General features: G+C 39.9%; 1 protein-coding gene across 1 annotated transcript; it reads right to left on the bottom strand.

Annotated features, from left to right (window-relative positions):
- Positions 1-24490, bottom strand: LOC119728444 (aminoacyl tRNA synthase complex-interacting multifunctional protein 1-like). Its single transcript, XM_038200686.1, is given in 8 exon segments — positions 1-531; positions 2327-2495; positions 4745-4953; positions 7280-7438; positions 10178-10208; positions 10210-10295; positions 14126-14271; positions 24308-24490. Coding segments are annotated over 8 exon segments (975 nt in total). The 5' UTR covers positions 24310-24490; the 3' UTR covers positions 1-358.
- Between the last annotated feature and the right edge of the window lie 1884 nt (positions 24491-26374).

Below are 26374 nucleotides of genomic sequence, written 5' to 3'. Positions count from 1 at the left end.
TTACAAATGATGGACTATATCTTTAATAACTAAGCAGGGCTTGAAGTTAGTCAAGATGTCTGCCTTCAATAAAATGTACTACTGACCAGGACGTACTTTGCTATAGGAATTGCAGATCTGGGAGTGGGCACCAGAACATGTACCACAATAAGCCCCTCAAGCATTCAAAAATTGACCAACATAAGAGGTATGTTTGGACATACAAAACAAAACAACCTTGGCTGTTATATTTATAATGTTGCATGATACCTTTAAGTGTCTTTAAGTGTGATACCTTTAAGAACTAATTCAAAGTCAAGCCTAGCTAGTACACATGGTACATCACCAGCGTAAGTAGGAAGGTTGATTGTGGTTGAGTCTATCGCACTTCAGCTTTGCTAAGGGTTGGAGCCACACACACACCCTTGCCTTCAACTTCCAAGGGTGAACCCTTGTAGCAAGCCACCTTGTTAGCATCGGTCCTGAGGTGAGGTTTGATCTGCTCAAATATCTTCTTCTTGGGATTCATCTGAGGAGGGAAGTTGTCCGCCACTACAGAAGACGAGGACAGACAGAAATACAGGAGAACAAGAGAAAGAGAAAGCTTTTGTAAGTCCCAGTTTGATGACGCATAAAGTATTAGTGAAGTCTAACTAAACTAATGTTACAGTTTTTAGCAGCGGGATAGTAGCTCAACAAATCGTCTTGTTATACCACGGTAGTAGACTGTGACTTTTTATTGGTCGAGAACTGAGCATGTGATGTGCCACAAACACACATGTACTGTGTCGGGGACATATACCTCGTGGTACATGAGTGATGTACCCCATGGGGTACATTACTTTGATCATCCAAAAAGTGTTGTTTCCACCGTCTTGTATAATAGAAATAGCCCGGATGACAGGCTTCAGATAGCGCACACACACGTGCATGCGTACAGGCATATTTTAAACTCAAGTCATTGTATATCTGCAATTTCAGAGAGAAATCCAAGTATGACTAGGAATTAATCTTGCTATGCAATACAGTGTACTTATTCATTGGAGCTTTCACGGCCATTTGTCAACAACTTTTGCTGGTTATAAGATGGTGATTGTTTCCTGGCCTCACCCAACCCTCTCATCAATGGGCAACACAGGGAGGGCTCCGTCCACCCTTCTGATCTCAAAAAGGCAATGACTGATTTTTGTGAAAATTGCAGTGACTGATTTTTGTGAAAATTGCAGTGACTGATTTTTTTTTTAAAACTTGTACACTAGTCAAGGCATTCCTGCTGATAAGCTGATGAGATTTGTGTCGGAATTGTGGTAAATCAGACACAGCATTTTGTAATTATCACGTTACTATTCCACGCTTCCATCAAAAAATGATTGTGGTTTCTAGACATGATGGTCAATTAAAAAACAAATGATTTGTCCTACGTTGAAAATTTGAAATATTGCAAGAATGCTACATGTATACCCTTTGACGTTGATGAAATTGGTGTAATTATATCTGCAAGTTTCGGCTTTACACAAATCAATATTGTGCGGCGATGAAAAATGATATCAACCCCCACCCTCATCCCCAGGCCTTGGATAAATGCTTCTAAGCAAAAGGAAAATCATGTAACTCAATCTATGAAAGAATTCATGGTATATAACAATGCATATCAAGGAAATACATGTAATATCCCATTAAAAGAAATAGATGTGAATTTGAAATAATTTTTTTCTGCCTGTCCAATTTCAATGCCCAAGATTTTGGACACACATTTGGTGACTTGTGACCCATTTGGTCATTGAGGGCCCAATTAACAGGCTGATGTTTGCGTGAAATGGCCCGTGTAATTACTCCCATCCATGCAGGATGACTTGCCTCCCACCATCCACCTGTTGGATCATTAGCAAATTCATTGAAGTGCCTCCTAATGATTGGCCTTTAAGATCAGCTTGTACCGGTAATGCAGTCATCCAATTTCACTCATCAATGCGTGGGCCTACTGCAACAATCACCAAGCTTTATTAAGTTACCGGTTCTAGAGTGCTTTTCTTTTGGCATTTTAAATCCAAGTGGGTAATTGAAAAATAACTGAATTTAGATGGAAATGAAATTTGGAACAACAGTACAGTATGACTGTACTTTCAAGCCAGGTTTGATCCTGGTGTGGTGTATAGAGTGCTAGATGCCACTGTGGGCTACCGTACCCCAGCAGGAAGCTGGGCAAGCAGTGTGCTCTAAACCATTTTGCTTGTTGCTGTTTGCTTGTTGGAAGGATACATGTAATAATAAGACATGTACCGTATCTCTCAAAACTAAACTGAGAGAGTGTACATATAGTAGTGAATAAGCATTGTATATTACATACATGGATATCCCTGGCAGCTGACGCGATCCCCTGGTACCACACCCTTAGGAGGGATGAGTATCTCCACTTTATCATCTGTAGCAGCACACATGACCATAGCCTGGCTCAGCACCCCTCGCATCTTAGCTGGCTTGATGTTGCAACACATAATCACAAGACGATCTTGCATCTGTCAGTCAAAAAGAACTGATGACAATTGATCAAAGTGACATGACCCTCAACTGAAACCTCACCATCACAACTACCGGTATCTACATGTACATGTACATGTAGGCAGATTTCGGCAATTAACCCTAACCACCCCAACTCCATCAAAATCCATACCCCCATTTTGGTGGATTTTGGGGGACTTGGTCCAGAAGGCCTGGCGTGACGAAATATTGATGGAGTATGAAGGACTTGGGCCTAATGGCCTGAAGCAGTGCTTGGAGTATCCGATTGATTTTGCCCAGCTTCCTGTACTGCTATTGTGATAAAAGCCATGTGTAGTCTATGAATGTCAACGATGTCAACCAGGTGGATTCCATTTTGTCATGTACAGTTTTGTATTGGACGCATAGTGATTGATGGATTTTGATAGACTTGGTCCAGTTCCTAGTAAAACGGAATACACACTTTTCTGAAATGGAAAGTCATTGGCCCTAAATTAATTCATAGTGATATTGGGAGCCAGTGCTTTAGGCAATTCATATCATTTCAACACTGACCTAAACATTCACAATTCTTATCACTACCATAGCCAAAGTCAGTATCTTATGTTGAGACTGTTTATTGGCTTTACTACACAGTAATCAAGTTTGCGTGCCAGAATAAGGAAACTCATTGTAGAACTTTAATGACCATTAATGACTTCTTTGAAATTATAATTTAAATAATATCACATTGTGGGGAAATCATAAAAAAATATCCTACTTTGTGTCGTAAACAAATCTGAACTTTCATCATGTTCATTGGAAAAGTCAAAAAGTCGGTTTTCTGTACATTATGTAGAAGTTTCCATTTTGACCTTTAATTTCTCCTAATCGAAATGCTTTTTCTGTGACAAGACACAAACAACATGCACTTCAATATGGTATATTGACAGTAACTCAGACAATTATCAACTCTGTCTTAATACCAGTTAAGCTTTTTGTTACCACAGTGTTCTTAGACTGGATTTTATTTGGACACCCAATGACAATGTGGCTGAACTGAAGATGACATGGTTTAGCCTCCACTGTATACTAGGTTTGGGCGGTTCCAATCTTTCTGCAGCTGGTTCCGGTTCTCAAAAAAGAACCGGTTCCGAGTCGGAACCGGCTCCCGAAAATTCAATGAAAAAACATAAGCTCTTGAAATGACATGTAAAGAATAACGGTTTCACCTTGTGAGGTCCGTGTTCCGTGGATTTCGATGTGGAGTTCATGAATATTCCACTACGTATTTGGTTTCAAATCATGAATTTTTGTGTGAAACTATTTTTGAAAGCAAGCTTAGCGTTTATTACTTATTCTCTGTTCCTTGCCTATAATTGTATTTAACGTGACAACCGCCATGCCGCTGAGAATAGAATGATTCACTTCGTACACTGTACACACGTACACTGGTACCCTGCTTTCAGTGTACATTGCACAACTACATGTACTGTAGTGTGGAACCGGTCGAGTGCTGGAATCGGCTCTGATGGACCCGGGTAAAAAATACATAGGCCTAAACATACAGCCAATTCCAGAGCATAAAAATGGGACTCCTGTGAAAATCGGACTCCTTGTTGGTTTTATTGGTTAAACCCTCTCACGTGATCGGTCCTTTTCCTAACTATCTTTGCATGACATGTGCATTTCCTCCTTTGAGTCCGCATTTCATAAAACCTAAAACACTTCACCGCTTGTCCAAGTAACCCCGAGCGGTCTGGCCACGCCCCATGCATGTTTATTATCCATCGTACAGGGCCAGTATTGGGTTCAATGCTCTATATGCACACCTCGTGGTTGACCGCAAACTCAAAAAGGGCTCTGTTGAGCTGTTTGTCTTTGACCCGTGAAATATTGTTTTGACTAGTCGGCCCGAGTGAATGTCCCGGGCCGCGCCGCCACGATTGATTTCCTGTGGAGCCGATTCTCAGCTTTGGATTTTGTGCACAGAAAATAGGTAATTTAATCTGGAACTGATTCTTTTGGGCCCGGAACCGACGATAGCGGGTACCCGGTTCTTGAAAATATTGGACTCCCGGTTCCGGTTCCCATATTGGAACCGGTTAGAACCGGGGAACCGCCGGAACCGCACAAGCCTGCTGTATACCCAGGACAGTCATGCAAGTACATGTACACTTCATAAACATGTACTGGTTCACATTGGTACATGTACATGTGTACATGTCTGCTCTATTAATATTGCGCTATACATGTATTTGGAGGGGTCTTGCTTCAGTGTCCTCACCTCTTCAAGGGTGACATGCTTGATGAGTCCTGAGACCACAGTCCTTGGAACTGCTTCGCCTACGTCTACCTGCTGTAGGTACAGCGTGTCTGCATCAGGGTGTTTCTTGACGTCTATAATGCGACCAATGCGCAAATCAACTTGGGTAATGCTGGGTTCATCAGTGGCTGCACGCTGGACATCAGCTTTCTCTTTCTTTTCCTTCTTTTCTGTTTCAGACAAAACAGAAATTGCACAGTAAAACAAGGTGAGAGTACAAATGAAAAGACATTTAATAATGCTACAGTAACTTCATACAAATTAGTCATGTTAGTCCTCTACACAAACAGATGGACTGTTGAATTCACAAACAGACTGTTTCAATGAAAATAAGTAGATAAAGATCACCTGTATGAGTCGCTCAAAATACATAATTTTGGTTGGTGCAACTTCGGAACGCGGGAAACAGATGTACATGTACATGTCAGATAAACAATTTGCAGCAACCTAAAATCACTTGTGGACATTGTCTAGGCTTACATTGTACGGCAAATCATGATTCCAAAAAAAAATGTTCACTTTGCAAAATAGACTATGAAATCTGTTTCTAGCCTTAGAACAGTATAAAAACTAACATGTTTCATCTAACATGTCTAATGTATCATGTAGTGAATGACAAGCAAAAAAGATGTAAATGGTGAAGGATTCTCCCGAATTCTCTCAATGATGGCCTTCCTGACATGGTAGTATTTACACTTGAAAAGTGTTTTCCTTAAAAGAGATTTCAAGAAAACATTAACTGTTTAATTTAGCATGGTAACTCAAGCAGAACATAATACCTCTTTTTTTTTTAGGTACAGATGACTGGTTGACTGCACACCTAAATGTGACCTGTTCTGTCAAAATCAGACTTTTCTGGGCAAAAGGTCAAAAATGAGATTTTGCATATTGTTAAAACATGTTCTTTTTCTTTTTAGGCCTAATAGGTGGTTTAATTTTTGAAATCGGTCATTCCTGGGCAGAGTTATGCTATTTTGAAGTTCATTGTGTCGAAAAGTAGAAAACGGAGAAAATGGCCACGAACGTCACAAAACAGTATTTTCTTTAACTGATATACCTTAACAAATCATCAAAAATACTATATTTAGAGTTCGAAAGCGTTTTTTGGCCCCATCTTAATTTCAACCTCTGCCCAGAAGCGTCTGCTTTTGACAGAACAGGTCACAAATGTATGGAAATCTTTGCCTCAATGAACTCCTCTGTGGTCCAAAAGTATGACAGAAGAGCTAAACCTAGAAGTCACTGAACCCCCCCCCCCCCCCCAACCAACCACCCTGCCCATTACTCCCAGTGCAACTCACATCCGCCCGAGCACTAAAGCCTATGCCTTTTCCACCAGTGTTGGAGAACTCGTACTCGAGTACAACTTGAGTACACTTAAGTACTTGGCTCGTGCTTGACTATCAGTACTCGAAAATTATGTGGACTCGGCCCGTACTCGATTCTTTGTACAATTTTGGCACGGACTCGTTGGTTTGGACTCGGTACTCGACCCTAGTACTCGGGAGTAAAAATCGAGCACATCAAAGAACTCGGTACTCAGCTTTGAGGACTCGACTCCAACACTCTTTTCCACTAAACCAAATTTCGGGGATGGCTCTGTGGCAATGCGGGGGTGAAAATAAGCCATATTTCACACTTGTAATTCTCACCCCTGCACCACCTCTGAGATTTTATCCCCGGGGCCAGACATTTCCCCTGGGCGAAACTGTAGTGTGAACCCTCACCCAATTGGGCTGTACACCTCTTTAGTTGGTGTAGTTTTAGTGCACATGTGGTGCACACCAATTGTGCACCAGCTTTATGCAAATGATGTGACTACACCAAACATACATCCCCAAATCTTAGCCTTAATGTACATACACCAAAAATACACCACATTAAGTTGGTTCTCAAAGCAATAACAAGCAGGGTTGAGTTCGCCCGGGGCAAGCATCGGAGGGTTCAAAAAGACACTAAACATGCTAAAGTTTGATTTTGCAAAACTTCATTGGAAAATAAGGAACATTGCGAACAATGCGCGCTTTTTGGTGGCTTTTCGACCCAAGTAAATCCAACCAAAGTTCATCAACCAACAGCTTGATCGATTATAATCATACATGACCGTTGTAAAAAAATCCAATAAAAACGTTGGGAAATGTACCTTATTTTTTGACATGAAAATCCACACTCGCTTTTAATGTATTTAATGTTTGGATCAGTATTAATAAGTAATTATAGTGAAATATATTCAGCCTCATTCCTAGCCTGCATCTGAGCTCGACTACAAACATCACGCAATATTCATGTGCACGAGTATATTAAGTGATATGGTTTTCCGAAGCCGGAACTACATTGTAGGAAATTCATGCTTGCGCACGGTGAGAAAATGTATCAGAGTTTCAAAGATACAATGCAATAAAATTTACAAATATTAAAAATCAACACAATATAATACAATGTAGTACCGCTACCGGTACTTCAATGGGTTTAATACAACTGCTCAATGTTTCCTACCTTTCTTGTCTGTTTTGGCTGTCTTTGGAGCTGGCTTGGCCTGATCTGCAGCATCTTTACTCTTTAGCACAGGATCTGACATTTGAACTTTGACCTCTGACTCTTGCATCTCGCCATTAGCTTGACTTGAAAAGGGCCTAGGCAATGGTATCTGGATACCTGAACAATATACAGTCAATCAAACAATGTACAAACTCATACTGTTCAATGTGTGCAAAGAGTTTCATTTTTTTTTCAGCCTCTGAAAAGTTTGTGAAATGGTCGAAATCTCAGCAAAATCTTATTAACCCTAACGTACCGGGGTACCTGAATCCATCAAAATCCACACTCCTGTTTCGGGAGATTTCGGCGGATTCAGGATACCTCCATATTGCACAAACTGGGGGATTTTGATGGATTCAGGATTGTAACTGTAAGCCTAGCAGAACTGCAAGATTTTTATGGATTCAGGTAGCCCGACTGCGTCTGGCCGTACAGTACTATCGCAAGCTCTGTAGTACGGCCAGACGCTGAATGCTTCCAAAATGACTGAATTTTTTTGGCCGCTGATGTAGCGATTTTGCTACATCTTTTGATCGAGATTATCTTTTCATCCAGGACAAAAATTTCCACAGTTAAGGTTCTTAGTCGTAGAGCAACTCATACCTTTTCGAAAAAACGTTCTTTGGTCTCAATATTTTCATCCATCTGGCCAAAAGACGACTTTCAGTCATCATCTTCCACAAATATCGTCCCGAAAATGCTCCCCCATGCGATTTCAAAATGGCGGCCGCGCTGTAACTCATGAATATGCATAAACAGTCTGTGACGTATGACCTCGTGTTTTTCATTATTATGATGGCTTAAAATAAACTTTGATCATTATTGCTTATCAAAACCCTTCTGTCAACATAAGCTGCAATATTGGCCGAGATATTGGCTAAAAATCAAATATCTGAAAAACCGACACTTTAGAATTTACATATTTACCTGCCAAGGACACACATAGTTACTTCGTGAATGGTCTTCTAATGATACCTGACTCTCAAAACATGGGTTTAGAAACCTTACTTGTGTAGTTATGTGCAATATTGGCCGAGATATTGGCTAAAAATCAAATATCTGATAAACCGACACTTTATAATTTACATATTTTCATGCCAAAGACACACATAGTTACTTCGTGAATGGTCTTCTAATGATACTTGACCCTCAAAACATGGGTTTAGACACCTTACTTGTGTAGTTATGTGCTATATTGGCCGAGATATGCCAAAAACATGACTTTCCGGTATTTGCGGCACTAATTTGCATATTCCTATGCCACAGACACATGTGGTCACTTCCAGAATAGTTTTATTGTGATCTCTGACCTTGAAAACATTGGTTTAGACACCTAGTTCGTTCCATTATCTGCAATATTGGCTGAGATATAGTTACAAATAGATTTTTCGGTAATGGCGGCACTAATTTGCATAAAAACAATACGTGGGACATTTTTTGAATTTTTTAACATAGCAAATCGTTTTCTACGCATTTTTTCTGACCTAGAAACGTTGATTAGAAATTGATTTCCGAGGGTGCACGATACCCCCCTTTTCCGACTGAACTAATAGGGATGTGTGTGAATTTTTGTTTTGCTGAAGGAACGCACACCTTCTTTGTGATCCGTGGACAGAACCTTACAACGGTGGTTGTGTTTAAAATTCCGTAACTTGAAAAGTACATGAGTGTTTTGAATGATTTTTGTACTAAAAGAAACTGATGAATTGGGTTTTTATATCCTAGATTTTGAAAGTGCTACATGCAGAACTTCAATAAAACAGTAGACCCGACTATTGGGTTTCGTTTTTTTGGACTCACCCTGTATACTGAGCTGTTGGGGGAGTTTGGCGGATTCAGGATCTCAACAGATTTATTCCCGCCTAATGCGCAAGTTCCCCCCCCCCCCAGCTGCCCCACCCAAGATGTGGGGATTGTCACTTTTGAAGTAACAAAATCCCCACCCCTTGGGCAAAATGTAAGTGACAATCCCCGACCATGCCCTGACATACATACGTGGGGCGCACTACTGATTGCCGTACCATGTAGTGTGCCAATGGCAACAATGTAATTTGAGTGACCAAAATCCCCACCCTGGGGCATGAAAAACATGATCCAATCCTGACATCGGACCTGGGGCAGCGCGGGGGGAAGGGGGGGGGCAGCGCGGGGGGAGGGGGGCATGCGGGGGGGGGGGGGGGGCATTTGATAGGCACATTACTGGTGGATTCTGATGGACTCACTGGCCACCAACATTTTTCTTGCATGTCAAAATTGACACGGTTGTACATAATACTAATTGAGAAAGCTAGGATACCTTGGACATGTTGGAAGATCAGTCCATAGATAGATGAGTCAATACGACTACAAAACATAGTTCATCTGGCCACAGTCAGTGGCCGTGTCATGCGCAGAGCCCTGTTTGACCTCAATTTCTTGTCCAGGGTCATGCACGCATGGCCCAAAAGCCTACGCGAGATTTTACGAGACTGCATTTGAGACCACAGAAAACTACGTACAACTAATCGGAGTACCCGGTACCACTATCAGCCAAGATGACGATGTTAGTTAAAAGAAATTGTCAAAATGCATCGAAATACTTTTTTTGAGAAAAAATACCTCTAGATAGGTTTATGTAGTAGGTCATTTACTACCTAAAACAGCTTTGTTTGTCTTGATTGGTTGTAGTTTGCCATGACAATTGCCAATTTTCTGAAGCCCTTTTTAGGGCCATCGTTCGCTAGCCTCATGTTGCTGTCAGTTGCGTGGATGAGAAATTAGAGCAGCTACGCGTGACACGGCAAGTGACTGGCCATATTAGGAATAATAACCAACAAGTCTCACGATTAAACACAGTAATCATAGCAAGTGACTTACCACCATGACTGGTCTCCAAGGCAACTACATTGTAGTCTCTTCAATGCTCTCTGCACCTCAGCCTGCAGCTCAGTATTTTCAGCTTGAAGGCTGGCCTCCTTGCCACCATTGTTGGAAACTTCACAAGAAAAAGGCAACGAGAAAAAGCTATGAGGCATGATGAAATGCAAGATGCATTGTCCTTGCTCTATGTGTGTACACACACAAACGTGTGTTCACCGTCGATCGTGGACATCCTGTCCCTCTTTTGTTTGTACTCTTTTTTTAGGAAGACTTCCATATGTTTTGTACATGACCCCAATCGCGGACGTATGCTGGGAATCGTGGACGATATTGTTCTCTTTTGTTCTTCGGTATTTTTCGTCCACGGTTTAAAAAGATGAACCTGTACACTAAAACAAGTGCGTTTTTGTTTAATATGGAAAGTGTGCACAATATGCATGTACAATGTGTACATAAGCAAAAGCCATGGGGTGCTACTATGCAAGTAATGAATGACGAATGAAGTTACATTTATGTCCATAATTTGTATTCAATTTATTGGGTAACATATTTCCTGAGTGGCAATTGGTTTCGAACAACCACACAGATATCACTCCATTCAATTCTACTAAATGAACCAAATCATGCCACAATGTACAATGTACATGTACGAGTAAGTGGGCCTTTCCACACTAATGGTCTGCAAACGACTGCACACTTGGGATTGGCGAGTGAAACATTAAAACTAGGCACAACAAAACAAGATATTTTGCTCTGCTTTTCCCTACATGTACATGCATAAGAACATATACAGGGGTCAGTCACCATACAAACTACCTGTACATGGACAGAGTCTTGACTATAAAGTGACAGTTCCATTGATTATCACGTATGTACATGAAAGTACTCCAATGTTGTCTCACTTATTCAACACACATTTAAGATTGCTACCAGCCAAATTAAACACAATTTTCTTCTTTAAGTCCTTGATACATGTACATGTATGTAACGTTCATAATTTTACCACCAATTTCTGTCCATGTTACGTGCGTATGTAACGTACTCTGGTCATAATAAATGTTAATACACCGTACGGTAGATTGTGTTGGTTTTTACGGATAATAATCATGCAGCGATAAGAATGAAAAAAGAATTACTGTATGTATTTGGGTAAAAAAAACATTTTTGTATTTATCATTTTCTATCAATATTAACAAACGTAATTGTCCTCTGAGCAGTCTTGTAAAATTTGTCTGGAAAGTCTTACACTCTTGGTGAGCACAAACCTCAACAATGGGGTGGGAATGTACATGGGGAAAAGAGGACAAACAACTTGCTATTATTATGCTGCTTCATTTCCCAATCCCATGTCACATGTTTGTACATGTATCCCTTTTAATAGTGTGAAATGAGCAAAATACACATGTGTTGCACATGTACAATGTATGTCACACAACAAAGCATACAGTGTCTACAATGTACAAAGGTGGGCTTGAAATGCTGAAAAAGAAAGAAGCTTGAAAACTTCCACCATTAATTTTCTCCAGAACCCTTTCCTAATACAATGCATATCAAATATTTCCATCATGTACACTGTACATGTACATTGTGTACGGTACATTCTTTCAAATGCCTTCATGGTGTTTCTAGAACACCTTTAAGCAATTGGATCACATGAACATTAGAGTGATTAGTTTTTCCCTTTCCTTCAAGAGCTCCTTGATCCTTGTCATCCCAGTCATTTCATCACTCCTCCTTTTATTGGGTCTCATCCTCCTCCACCATTATAAATCAGTTATGGAGCGCACAAGAAACTACTCTTTTCAGTTGGGCACGTTCTGGCATGTCATGACATATGAGCTGATCAACTTATCTGGATAAGCCGGTGCCTGGTTGTCCCCAAGGTTTGATGATTGAAAGGCCAGAAACCACTTCATTTTAATAAGGAAATTGTCATGATGGCTAGTCCATGATGGGCATTTCCACACTAATGAGCCAATTAGATAAGTTTATGGATGTTGCGTATTAAGGGTAAAAGATATGCTAGTATTTTCTTCAGTTTTGTCCAATATCTTGCTAAGTTGAAAGTGACTAGGACAAGACAAGACAAAAGATGATACCTTGGTTTATTTGAGAAAAAAGCATGCATCTTTTCTGTGTGATACGTATGTAACGTGGACAGACACACTGCTAGGGCCCAAAAGTGTGGAATTGCCCAGATACATGTACCGTAGGTTGTACTGTGAGACACTATATGTACATGTATGCAAGTGCTGGTAGTGGCATATGTCATGCTGTGTATACATGTACCAGCAGTAAGAACTACGTGAACAAGTATAATTTTCAAGAACAATATAAACAAGGTAGAGACACTTAAGGCTGCTATGTACACGTTTGTTACAGTCTTTCGGCGAGTGCAAAGAAATGTTATTCGCACCATATAACAGATCCTAAGCCAATCAAGATACAGAATCAGTAACATACTTTTTAATTTAGTAATCATGGTGATTTTGCATTTATGCTCAACTGGACATTATACATGTAATGGTGTCATTCATAAATACCTACATGTAAGACAGTTTACCCATTCCTATTGGTCGAGAGCCTGTCACGTGGCCAGTCTTATGTAAATGGATGATAAAGACATGGCTAGCTGGTCTTAAACACTTTTCCAGTGTTGCATGAAATTTGGACTCCTAAAAATCCAGTGCCTCTTACTGTTTTATTGGTTGAGCGTTCACAATCCGCACGTAGGCATGCGCAATACTACGTACTACAGTACGTGCGACGCGCATGCCAATCTCCATAAAAGGGGTTGTTTACATCTTATTCACAAGCTAGACACTCCATTATTTAGCTAGAGGGGTGTTTAAAAAAAACATGAAGTGAACTTGTTGAAGAATATCAGGGTTTTTTGACCGAAAAGTTGATTTTTTTTTTACCAGAAATAAATATGTGCTTGGTGGGTATTAATCACTCTGTTTAAGACCGCTTGGAGTCTGGGTGCTGATAATTACCCTCACCAAATATCAGCACCCAGACTCCAAGCGGTCTGAAACAGAGTGATTAAAACCTCCTGAGCACACATTTATTCCCTTATTCAAATGTTGCTTCATTACAAAAGTAATCAAATTGGTCACTATAGCCAGACTTTGTAAAATGTTCATATCAGAGCACCTGTCTTTTTCAACAATGGAGCCTTCTTCTTTCATTGTCTTTCCCATCGGTGTTTGTATTTGGCGGCATGGATTCAACTGTGACCAGGTGACATGATCTACAGTGTACTCATGGGAACATTCCGTGGAATAATCAAATAAAAAATAAAAACCTCAGTGAAAAGCCTCAACAAATTCAAATGCCAAATGAATCATGTACGACACGTATCGTTTTGAATCTTAGTAAAGTAATTTGTTGAAATAAAAATGTATAGTTTATTCCTAACACTGTTTTATAACAATTCAGTTGTTACTTCAACAGAACAATTCATGAATAGGTAAACAATAAAATCATTTGCCTGAGTACATGTACATGTACCGGTACAATGTATGTCCGACACCATGGTGTTTCAAGACGCTTTCTATTACAGAAAAAAAAAGATGGTAACTAACTGTTCAGGGTTCAGACCACTAGCCATGCTAGCTGCACAATATTTGAAAGACTTTATCATGATCACTGAACATCAAGAAGATTGTCATAATGTTTATTTCAACTGATGACAATAAGTAAAATTAAAATTCCTTAAATTTTGGAGTTAAACACTCTATATGTAGAATTAAAAATGGCATTGATTTGACTTCAGGAGCAGAAATTGCTTCAATTTGGCAGGAATAACAAAAGTGATATGACGGAGAGAAAATAAATTAAATTACAGCTGATGCCACTTTTCATTTTGTTTAATTCAATCATTCTGAAACACTAGATCCTGAAACTGGACACTGTTTTCTGCCAATGATCGATTCTCGTTACCTGCAGCTTTCTTCAGCTCATTGAGCTGGCTCTTCAGGCGTGCAATGATCTGATCTGCCTGCTGTGCTCGCTGCTCAAGACGTTCCATAACCGCTGAATTTCCAGACATGGTTGAACGGACGTATCGGCCACAGCGAATGAGGAACCTGTTAGATTAATAAAATGTGAACAAAGACAAATGCTCAGAAAGCATACATGTAGCTGTGCCACTGGTTTCTAACAGATGACAGCCACTGGACATGCTAGACTGGAGATCAGCCAACATTTGATGTAAACAGATCAGAGAACATGTCCTACAAACCTACATGTACGTGTAGCTACAGGACTCTTATAACCCATTTAGGAGGTTGGACAGTTTTTGCAGGGTTGAGGCAGGCAGACAAGGCAGAGTGCAGCCACTGCATGTACCTGTAATACAGTAACTTCATGTGGAGCTTGATGCTATTTTGAATGGATGAATTAAATTATTATTTTAATTACACACATGTATGAACAATAACAGAAATCTAGGATTTCTTCCATGGGCATGTTCAGGCATTCAAATCGTGGATGAAAAACGCGAGGACACACACGTGCAACATCATCGATGAATCAAGGACAGGAGCCAAATCAAGGATTCCTCTATTAGAAATGTGTACAAACCAATGAGAGCTGTTGTAAGAAAGTTAAAGTGTAAACAAAGGAAAAGGGAAGAGGAACAATAGAAACTCCTTGATGTACACCATAACCAAACGTGTGTGTACATGTGTGCACAGCCACAATCATGGGTACACTTTCTGTAACAAACTGTCAGACTGAAAATAAACTACACACTATTTATAGGTCCAATACATACAAAATTTGTTTTTCAAGCCACCAGGAAAAACATGTGGCAGAGCTACAAAATTAAATGAAAGTGTCCCTAATGACATTTAAGGACAGACAAAGTTCATAGAACTGCAACTGGTGTCCTATTTGATGTTGATTTAGCATAAAGTGAGGAGCGTTTTGGGAATGGTCATTGTCCATTTGAAAGCTCTAGGTAAATGCTCCAACATGCTGAAGAAGATAATACATCGGGGCAGACTGTGACAAAAAATGATAATTCTCTGATGGACACTGTTATGAACAACAGATCAACACTGTAATTCCTGTAACTGACACAACAGCTACATGTAAGTAAACAGATTTTATAATAGTAATACTCAAGGCTTAGAAATTATTAATCTGTATTGACAGAAAAGTTGAAAATTAAATGAATTTTTGTAAATACCCCCGGTATGTGACTTTTTGTTTTTGAAAGATGTTGTTCATAAGAAGACACCAAAATCCTACATTTTGTATTATGTGATACTAAAATTAAACCCCCTAGGTGACCCCCAAGACAAAAACCCAAAATGTTTGAAAATTATTTTTTTTTGGGAGGGGAGGGGAGGCAAAACTGTGAATCTGTTCTTAATATCACACTGTCTCATTTAGTGCTGATTTACAGCTGGGGAGTCGGGTTGGTGTATCGGTAATTTCCTCGCCTTCCACCGCTGTGACCCGGGTTCAAATCCAACATTGTGACCCGGGTTGGGCCAACATGTGGACTTGGCTTTCAGTCTTTACCTGATTCCGTGGGTTTTCCTCAGAATATTCCTCTTGGCTTTTCCCCCACCTCTAAAACTGTAATTTCTTCTCATTGTCTTCTCTCCACAGGTTTCTTCAGGCTTTCGAGCTACAGTGCCTAGGGCACTTTTGAGAAATCCTAGTGGTTTCATACCAGAAAGAAATGAAAAACATGTGTATAACAGAATGATCATGCTTCACTTTCCCAGTTCCAACATGCTGCAGAAACGTTTCTCTTAAAATAACCGTCCTTTGTGAAAAAAATATGAAACAATTCTGATTGTGAACAGCATGTCATTTGTTGTTCACAAAACATGTGGTGTCTACTGTTGTTAAGACAAGATAAGTTTGCGGTAGCACCATGTGAATTTATCTCTTTTGTGAGTATGTGTGGTTCTGAAAAGAACCGGAGGGACTCAACGTTTCAAACAGTATGCTCTGCCCATCGTCAGGAGAATGAGGGATTCCAACGATGATGCGATGTTAAGGATGGGTGCGGTGAGGCGTGAGAAGGATGCAAACTGGTGAAGCTCAATACCGGTGAAGCTGAGAAGGATGCAAGTTGACTGAAGGATGCTGGATGATCACTGGAGTGTGTCAGTACACAGTGTAACGGGGAAGGAGCTCAGGGTATAGGTGACCCATAGGCAGTACGTGGACGACACCTTTGTCATCTGGCAAAACGGGCAAGACAACCTCCAGCTCTTCTTGGAACACCTCAACAAGCTTCACAGCAGCATCCAGTTCAACATGGAAAAAGAAAGAGATGGCAACATCTCATTTCTTGACGTTGAGGTGTCCAGAAAGCCAGACGGAAGTCTTGCTTGCAGTGTCTACCGCAAGCCCACCCACACGGACAGATACCTGCACAGCAACTCTGAATCAAACACAAGCTGCGCTGGCTTCAACGAAGTTGTGTAACAGAGAACATTCTCACTCTCGATATTTACAAAGCAAAACCCATAATAAAAGAAATCACAAGGGCATGAAAATTTTTTTAAAATACTTTCATAAATTGTCAAATTTGCTTGTAATGATGTGAAACACTGCTATCACTCAGGGTGCCAGGTCAACTCGGTCCCACTCCCAAGTCAAATCATTTACGTTTTTTATGAATATCATTAAAAGGAGGTTTCCTCAACTACACAAACCCCCAAAACTCAGATTTTCCACCCCAAAAATTGTCCCATGATCCAAATGTCATTTTGTCTAAAACATTTGAGAGTTATGGATCAACCATGGTAACTGTTTGGGTGGATTTGTGTTTCAGAAATTGGAATTTCAGACATAGGTATTTCGTCTATCAAACTTCCAACATGTCGAAAAGCCATAGCGTACGTATACTTGTACTGACTCCCCTGAAAAATCATGTTGTAGAAGGTTAACAAGGGGTGCCTTCTAATTCTTGAAGTACTAGCTAGCACAGGCGTAGCCAGCTGGGGGTATTAACCCCCCCAATATTTTGTAAAGACTGCCATTTTCCATTCAAATGCCTTTTTTTTCACCAGCGCTTCCTCCCCCCAATAATTGGTAAAGAGTACCCTTTTTTTCCTGAACAAGTGCCCTTTATACAAAAAGTGGTTCCCTTTTTTTGTGCCATCGCCGTTCCGGGTGCCTTTTTTCTTTAATTTCACGCATGTTTCGCCCTGAAAAGCACCATATACATGTAGGCTAGTCCGAGTACACTGTGTAACTAGGACTCTATGATTGGCCTTTTTATTTAATGATCGTTAACTTGGTTATCGTTAAGATCGGAGTAAACCTAAAGTTTACACAACCTAGATATACCTCACGGTATATCAAACGTTAAATCTGACACCGTGGTAGCAAGGAGATTTCGACCTCTCAAAGGATTTGCCTTTGAATGAGCATGACGACTATTTATAAAAGATATAGACATATATCATACTCGGCAAGAGGGATAGTCAGTGAAGGAACATGGGTTAATAGCATAGCGTAAGAACGGGTGAAAAATGCGGCAGTACATGGCAGACTACAAATTAGAAAACAAAGAGAATGGATACTTAGAGGCATCTATAAGATACACGGTCATTGACAATAATATGATTCATTTTTAAATATTTAAAATCAAATTTTATCAAATTAAATTGTAATGTTTGTATTTATTTTTATGTTTAATTTTTTTATTATTATATTAATATTTTTAATTTCTTAAAAAACTAGTTGATTTATTTTCAACAAAATGGATTTTTCAACAGGAGGACAGTGTCTATCTGGCTTTGAGTGCTGATGAAACATCGGGGATGAGGCGGTCTGTTTGAGAGAGTCGTGACTTGGACCTGAGCTGTCGAGGTATTGATTATGGTAATAATTTGTTTTTGTAGAACATTTAAAATGATAATAACTAATCTATATAGATATTTGAGATGGAGATAATGGGCATAAAAGTGAAGAAAACTTATTTATGGAGGTGACTAACCATCTTGGCTAGGAGGATATATTTGGGAAGGACATATGGAGGTGACTAACCATCTTGGCTAGGAGGATATTTTTTAGACGTGAAATTTGGAGGTGACTAATCATCTTGGCTAGGAGGATATTTTTTAGAAGGGAAATATGGAGGTGACTAACCATCTTGGCTAGGAGGATAGTTTTTAGAAGGGAAATATGGAGGTGACCAACCATCTTGGTTAGGAGGATATTTTTTAGAAGGGAAATATGGAGGTGAGTAACCATCTTGGCTAGGAGGATATTTTAGAGAAGGGAAATATGGATGTGACTAACCATCTTGGTTAGGATGATATTTTTTAGAAGGGAAATATGGAGGTGACTAACCATCTTGTTTAGGAGAATATTTTTTAGAAGGGAAATATGGAGGTGACTAACCATCTTGGCTAGGAGGATATTTTTTTGGGAGGGAAATATGGAGGTGACTAACCATCTTGGCTAGGAGGATAGTTATTAGAAGGGAAATATGGAGGTGACTAACCATCTTGGTTAGGAGGATATTTTTTAGAAGGGAAATATGGAGGTGACTAACCATCTTGGCTAGGAGGATTTTTTTAGAAGGGAATTATGGAGGTGAGTAACCATCTTGGCTAGGAGGATATTTTTTAGAAGGGAATTATGGAAGTGACTTATCATCTTGGCTAGGAGGATATTTTTTAGAAGGGAAATATGGAAGTGACTAACCATCTTGGTTAGGATGATATTTTTTAGAAGGGAAATATGGAGGTGAGTAACCATCTTGGCTAGAAGGATATTTTTTAGAAGGGAAATATGGAGGTGACTAACCATCTTGGCTAGGAGGATTTTTTAGAAGGGAAATATGGAGGTGACTAACAATCTTGGCTAGGAGGATTTTTTTAGAAGGGAATTATGGAGGTGAGTAACCATCTTGGCTAGGAGGATATTTTTTAGAAGGGAATTATGGAAGTGACTTATCATCTTGGCTAGGAGGATATTTTTTAGAAGAGAAAATATGGAAGTGACTAACTATCTTGGTTAGGATGATATTTTTTAGAAGGGAAATATGGAGGTGAGTAACCATCTTGGCTAGGAGGATATTTTTTAGAAGGGAAATATGGAGGTGACTAACCATCTTGGCTAGGAGGATTTTTTAGAAGGGAAATATGGAGGTGACTAACAATCTTGGCTAGGAGGATTTTTAAGAAGGGAAATATGGAGGTGACTAACCATCTTGGCTAGGAGGATATTTTTTAGAAGGGAAATATGGAGGTGACTAACCATCTTGGCTAGGAGGATTTTTTTAGAAGGGAATTATGGAGGTGAGTAACCATCTTGGCTAGGAGGATATTTTTTTAGAAGGGAATTATGGAGGTGAGTAACCATCTTGGCTAGGAGGATATTTTTTAGAAGGGAATTATGGAAGTGACTTATCATCTTGGCTAGGAGGATATTTTTTAGAAGGGAAATATGGAAGTGACTAACCATCTTGGTTAGGATGATATTTTTTAGAAGGGAAATATGGAGGTGAGTAACCATCTTGGCTAGGAGGATATTTTTTAGAAGGGAAATATGGAGGTGACTAACCATCTTGGCTAGGAGGATTTTTTAGAAGGGAAATATGGAGGTGACTAACCATCTTGGCTAGGAGGATATTTTTTTGGGAGGGAAATATGGAGGTGACTAACCATCTTGGCTAGGAGGATAGTTATTAGAAGAGAAATATGGAGGTGACTAACCATCTTGGTTAGGATGATATTTTTTAGAAGGGAAATATGGAGGTGAGTAACCATCTTGGCTAGGAGGATATTTTTTAGAAGGGAGAATATGGAGGTAACTAATCATCTTGGTAAGGAGGATATGTTATTTAGAAGGGAATTATTGAGGTGACTAACCATCTTGGCTAGGAGGATATTTTTAGAAGGGAAATATGGAGGTGACTAACCATCTTGGCTAGGAGGATATTTTTAGAAAGGAAAATATGAACGTGACTAACCATCTTGGCTAGGAGGATATTTTTTAGAAGGGAAATATGGAGGTGACTAACCATCTTGGCTAGGAGGATATTTTTTAGAAGGGAAATATGGAGGTGACTAACCATCTTGGCTAGGAGGATTTTTTAGAAGGGAAATATGGAGGTGACTAACCATCTTGGCTAGGAGGATATTTTTTTGGGAGGGAAATATGGAGGTGACTAACCATCTTGGCTAGGAGGATAGTTATTAGAAGAGAAATATGGAGGTGACTAATCATCTTGGCTAGGAGGATATTTTAGAAGGGAAATATGGAGGTGACTAACCATCTTGGCTAGGAGGATTTTTTAGAAGGGAAATATGGAGGTGACTAACAATCTTGGCTAGGAGGATATTTTTTAGAAGGGAAAATATGGAGGTGACCAACCATCTTGGCTAGGAGGATATTTTTTAGAAGGGAATTATGGAGGTGAGTAACCATCTTGGCTAGGAGGATATTTTTTAGAAGGGAATTATGGAAGTGACTTATCATCTTGACTAGGAGGATATTTTTTAGAAGGGAAATATGGAAGTGACTAACCATCTTGGTTAGGATGATATTTTTTAGAAGGGAAATATGGAGGTGAGTAACCATCTTGGCTAGGAGGATATTTTTTAGAAGGGAAATATGGAGGTGACTAACCATCTTGGCTAGGAGGATTTTTTAGAAGGGAAATATGGAGGTGACTAACCATCTTGGCTAGGAGGATATTTTTTTGGGAGGGAAATATGGAGGTGACTAACCATCTTGGCTAGGAGGATAGTTATTAGAAGAGAAATATGGAGGTGACTAACCATCTTGGTTAGGATGATATTTTTTAGAAGGGAAATATGGAGGTGAGTAACCATCTTGGCTAGGAGGATATTTTTTAGAAGGGAGAATATGGAGGTAACTAATCATCTTGGTAAGGAGGATATGTTATTTAGAAGGGAATTATTGAGGTGACTAACCATCTTGGCTAGGAGGATATTTTTAGAAGGGAAATATGGAGGTGACTAACCATCTTGGCTAGGAGGATATTTTTAGAAAGGAAAATATGAACGTGACTAACCATCTTGGCTAGGAGGATATTTTTTAGAAGGGAAATATGGAGGTGACTAACCATCTTGGCTAGGAGGATATTTTTTAGAAGGGAAATATGGAGGTGACTAACCATCTTGGCTAGGAGGATTTTTTAGAAGGGAAATATGGAGGTGACTAACCATCTTGGCTAGGAGGATATTTTTTTGGGAGGGAAATATGGAGGTGACTAACCATCTTGGCTAGGAGGATAGTTATTAGAAGAGAAATATGGAGGTGACTAATCATCTTGGCTAGGAGGATATTTTAGAAGGGAAATATGGAGGTGACTAACCATCTTGGCTAGGAGGATTTTTTAGAAGGGAAATATGGAGGTGACTAACAATCTTGGCTAGGAGGATATTTTTTAGAAGGGAAAATATGGAGGTGACCAACCATCTTGGCTAGGAGGATATTTTTTAGAAGGGAAATATGGAGGTGACTAACCATCTTGGCTAGGAGGATTTTTTAGAAGGGAAATATAAAGGTGACTAACCATCTTGTTTAGGAGAATATTTTTTAGAAGGGAATTATTGAGGTGACTTATCATCTTGGCTAGGAGGATATTTTTTAGAAGGGAAATATGGAGGTGACTAACCATCTTGGCTAGGAGGATTTTTTAGAAGGGAAATATGGAGGTGACTAACCATCTTGGCTAGGAGGATTTTTAAGAAGGGAAATATGGAGGTGACTAACCATCTTGGTTAGGAGGATATTTTTTAGAAGGGAATTATAGAGGTGACTAACCATCTTGTTTAGGAGAATATTTTTTAGAAGGGAATTATGGAGGTGACTTATCATCTTGGCTAGGAGGATATTTTTTAGAAGGGAAATATGGAGGTGACTAACCATCTTGGTTAAGAGGATATTTTTAGAAGTGAAATATGGAGGTGACTAACCATTTTTGCTAGGAGGATATTTTCAGAAAGGAAGTTCTTTTTTCTATTACATTATATATGTATTTATATTATAATGGGATGATGTGGGGAATAACTATTTGATTTCGATAATTTTCAGGTGAATGATGGACTATGTTAAGGATCTTCGAGAAGGGATTTAGTAGATGTGAAGTTGGCTGAGAACAGAAAGGAAAACAATTTTCTAGGTAGGTGTGTTTCATGTATTTTTACATTAAGGCATAGTTATAAGTTAATAAAACCACACGTCCAAGGATAAACCTGGCGTAACTAGTGGTGAAACATGAACATAAGAATTACGACCCAATATTAGTTATTTTTGGAGTAAAACAAAAACATTTAATTAAAACAATGAGGAGAATTGAATGTTTGTTATTTGTATAATTTATTTTCTATACAAATTTCCGATAATTACAATTAAAATTGGTGCGATGCAAATTTCCGATATATACAATTAAAATTTCATATGTATATATCCAAGTTGCAAATGCGAGGACTGTTTCCTGTGCCGTAGATCCTGAATAGAGATCAGTGCACGTGGCCCCCAGACGATAAATGCATGGTACAGGAAACAGCCGTCGCATTTGCAACTCGCGCCCTCGCTCGACAAGCAATTTGCATAAATGCGACGTCACAGCTTGAGGTCATCTCTTGTCACATTCAAAATGGCTGCCATCACCGGACGTTTCATGAGTGCATATGGGCTCCAGAAAGATTCAAGAATATCTCGGAAAATTGAACATCATTACACCTAAGCATCCCAGAAGTGATAGATGGGACATCGTAGAATACAACCATATGTAAGAAATTCCCTGCAAATTTTATGAAAACGTCCTCAGTAGTGCGCGGACCACGGTGTGTGGTCTTAGGTTCAGCGCAGCATACCGACGGCCACACTAGTGGGGCTATGTTATGTATATGTTGTGCCCATTCTTGAAAATCACGCATTCTCGAGAATGGGCGCGCATTCTTAAGAATGAGCGCCCATTCTTAAGAACGAGCACGCGTTCTTAAGAATGAGCGCTCATTCTTAAGATTGGGTGGGAATATCACGTGCACAATTTATGAATTTTGCCCAATCTTAACAAACATTGCACGACATAATTATGTTAAATGAATTGTATAGCGGTTAAAAGGGAAACAATTCATATAAAGAGGAAAGAAAATGTTCTATGCTTCTGTACTCGAATAACTACGATAATTTGAATCAAATTAAACCTGTTATTATTGCTTTTTTCTGCCCACTATGGGAAGTTTTGTAATAACGGAGGACTGGGAACTAGTCTTGGAAGTGCTTTGTTTAGGCTAGACAAGTTACAAGTCCCTGCATGTATCATATGCGTGCCACGAAAAAAAAACGATGTCCAGAAGCTGCCAAAATTGCTCTTTTGACTAGATTATAGATAGAATCCAGCTCTGCGACGTTATGGTGGGGTGTGAACAATAAATTGGTGGCAATTTAAATGGGAAATAGCATTAGCACTATGGGATGTCGCAGTATTCATTCTCATTCTTCACATTCTTCATTCTTACGTCCCCCCCCCCCCCCCCCCCCCGCTTTTATTATCCCAAAAATCAGAATTCTTTGCACAAGTATTATTATGTCTCTTATTTTTTCCCAGTCCCCCCCCCCCCCATATCAATACGCCTTTACTTATCATATCCACTCTACTTTTTAGCGCCTTGCGTTGCAACAGTATAATTATTGAGAATCAGTGAACGAGGATTCAGCTAGACTTGCCAAGCGCAGCCGGTGCTCGGCATCGACAAGACCGTTATCTTGTCGCGCATTCTCAAGAATGTGCGCTCAATCTGGAAGAGTTATTTTTTGCCAAGATTGAGCAAGGATCCAGTTGCACATTCTCAAGAATGTGCATGCCCATTCTCGAGAATGCGTGATTTTCAAGAATGGGCACAACACATACATGTACATAGCAACGTTCACGGGTCTAGAGAGATTCATACCCTGGACTCCGTTGCGTGTACACAACGAAGTCCAACCTGGGCTATGTACATGTAGGCCTATGTACAATACACTGCTACAGTACCAGCGCCCCCCCCCCCCCCCCCCCCTATTGGCCCGGGTTTACCCCTTTATAAATGTTACCCCAAAAAAATAATGACCGTGCTACGCCACTGGCACTGGCCAGTATTATTATCTAGTCATAGGACTCACATAAGCCAGGAAGTAGATAGCAGAAGACTAGCAGCAGTAATGCGGAGAAGGGTGGGTCTTTGGAGACGAAACCAGAGACAGAATGAAGATCAGGATGATCGAGGTTCGCACGCCATGCAAAATGTACAAACAGTCTGACTCCACTTTTCTATCCTATACTCAGGAACCCGATTTACTAAAGTTTCCAAAAACACTAGGTGGCGCTTCATTTTTTTCTCATAGGGTTGCAGACCAGTAAATAAACTTCCATAGACCCCAATGGTAAATGCTCACACTTCAGAAATTCGGGAAAAATACTCACAACTCTCCAAGGTGTTCGAGACACACATCAAATTAAAGCTTATTTCATCATCTTTCATTTTCTTCTCAGGTTTTGGTGGGTTAACCGATGACTTTTAGGAGAAATTTCCATCCGAAGATGATCACCCCTGAAAATAGTCCTGAAGCCCATCGCCATGTTGAAAAACGATGCCTACACTCCATTGCAAAATAGAGCGCTTTAAGGGCCCCAATTTCATCCACACTGAACGGAACTACTAGCTCACAATCCTGTGCACGGCTTCTACCCATATTTTTTACAAACCCTCAAGTTCATGGCCCACAGCATGTTCAAATACTGAAGATCGTGATTTGGCCGGCGCAGGCAATTTCGGACCAACCTCGTCCCCAGGGTGTCAAGCAGTACGCGCCCACCACTACCTGCTCTCGCACCCTGGTATTGGATCATTTGCATGTGCAAGATTTTTGCACACGTATGCAAATGAGGAACAGTCTGGTGCCTGGAGTATGCGTTACACATTAGCGTTTGTTTTTGTATGCGGTGTCTGGGGTAAAAACAGAGTCAATTCGTAGCAGCGCGACGGAGCACGGCGTGAGTTACGAAAACACGATTTTTGAAATCAAACTGTTACGATCTTATCGAGACAACATGCAGTATCATATTTCATATTCATAAATACCTCAGACAGTTTAGCTATTCCTATTGGTCGAGAGCCCGTCACGTGGCCGGTATTAAACGGATGATAAAGACATGGCTAGCTGGTCTTAAACACTTTTTCAGTGTCACAATAAAATGTGGACTCCTAAAAATCCAGTGCCTCTTACCGTTTCATTGGTTGAACGTTCACAATCCTCACGTAGGCATGCGCAACACTACAAGCGAGTCAGAATTTTATAGTTCTAAATTCAAAACGCAACGCCCCAGGTGCGTTCTGCGTGACATCGCGCAGAACATGTTACGCGCGCGTCAATCTCCATAAAAGGGTTGTTTAGATCTTACTCGCCAGCTGAACACTCCATTATTTTGCTAGAGGGATGTTTCAAAAAGCATGAAGTGAACTTGTTGAACAAAATCGGGATTTTTTGAACGAATTATTTGAATTTTTTTTTACGGATAAGGTATTTATGAATGGGAATAAATATGTGCTCGGTCGGTATTTATCACTCGTTTAATACCGCTTAGAGTCTGGGTGCTGATAATTACCCTCGCCTCCGGCTCGGGTAATTATCAGCACCCAGACTCTAAGCGGTATTAAACGAGTGATAAAAACCTCCGGAGCACACATTTATTCCCTTATTAATATGAGCAAATGAGAAAGAAAATAAGTATTTTCGAGAAGGCGTGGACGCGAATGATCGCGAAAACACGTACTGCACGTTGTGAATAATAGCACCAAGTACACGATAAAAATCCATTACTAGCCAATTGCGGTATCCAATCAGGATCCAGGAAGAAAGTTTCCTATCCAGGGTTTACTATTGGAAACCGTGTTGGAAATAAAGTAAGCACTGGGGACGAGGTTGATTTCGGACCGATTTGTCTGCAACCATAGGGTGCACTGAACCAATTCAAGCCCCATTGAAAACAGTGTAAAATCAACAAAGTTCAGGGCCAATAACACGCAAGCTGACATCACTGGGGTTTCTCAAATAAAAATTAAATTATTGTCTTGTACTTCATCTTTTCATTTTGGGTAGACTAGCCGATTACAGTTTTAAATATTCACACCAAAACAAAATCACCCCCCGAAAAGTGATAGTTCCCAAGCCCGTGCATGTAGCCGTTTT

Source organism: Patiria miniata, unplaced genomic scaffold (genome assembly GCF_015706575.1).
Source record: "Patiria miniata isolate m_02_andy unplaced genomic scaffold, ASM1570657v1 HiC_scaffold_20, whole genome shotgun sequence".
Lineage (NCBI taxonomy): Eukaryota > Metazoa > Echinodermata > Asteroidea > Valvatida > Asterinidae > Patiria > Patiria miniata.
The sequence above is the reverse complement of the archived record's forward strand: the minus strand, read 5'-3'. Positions and strand labels throughout refer to the sequence as shown.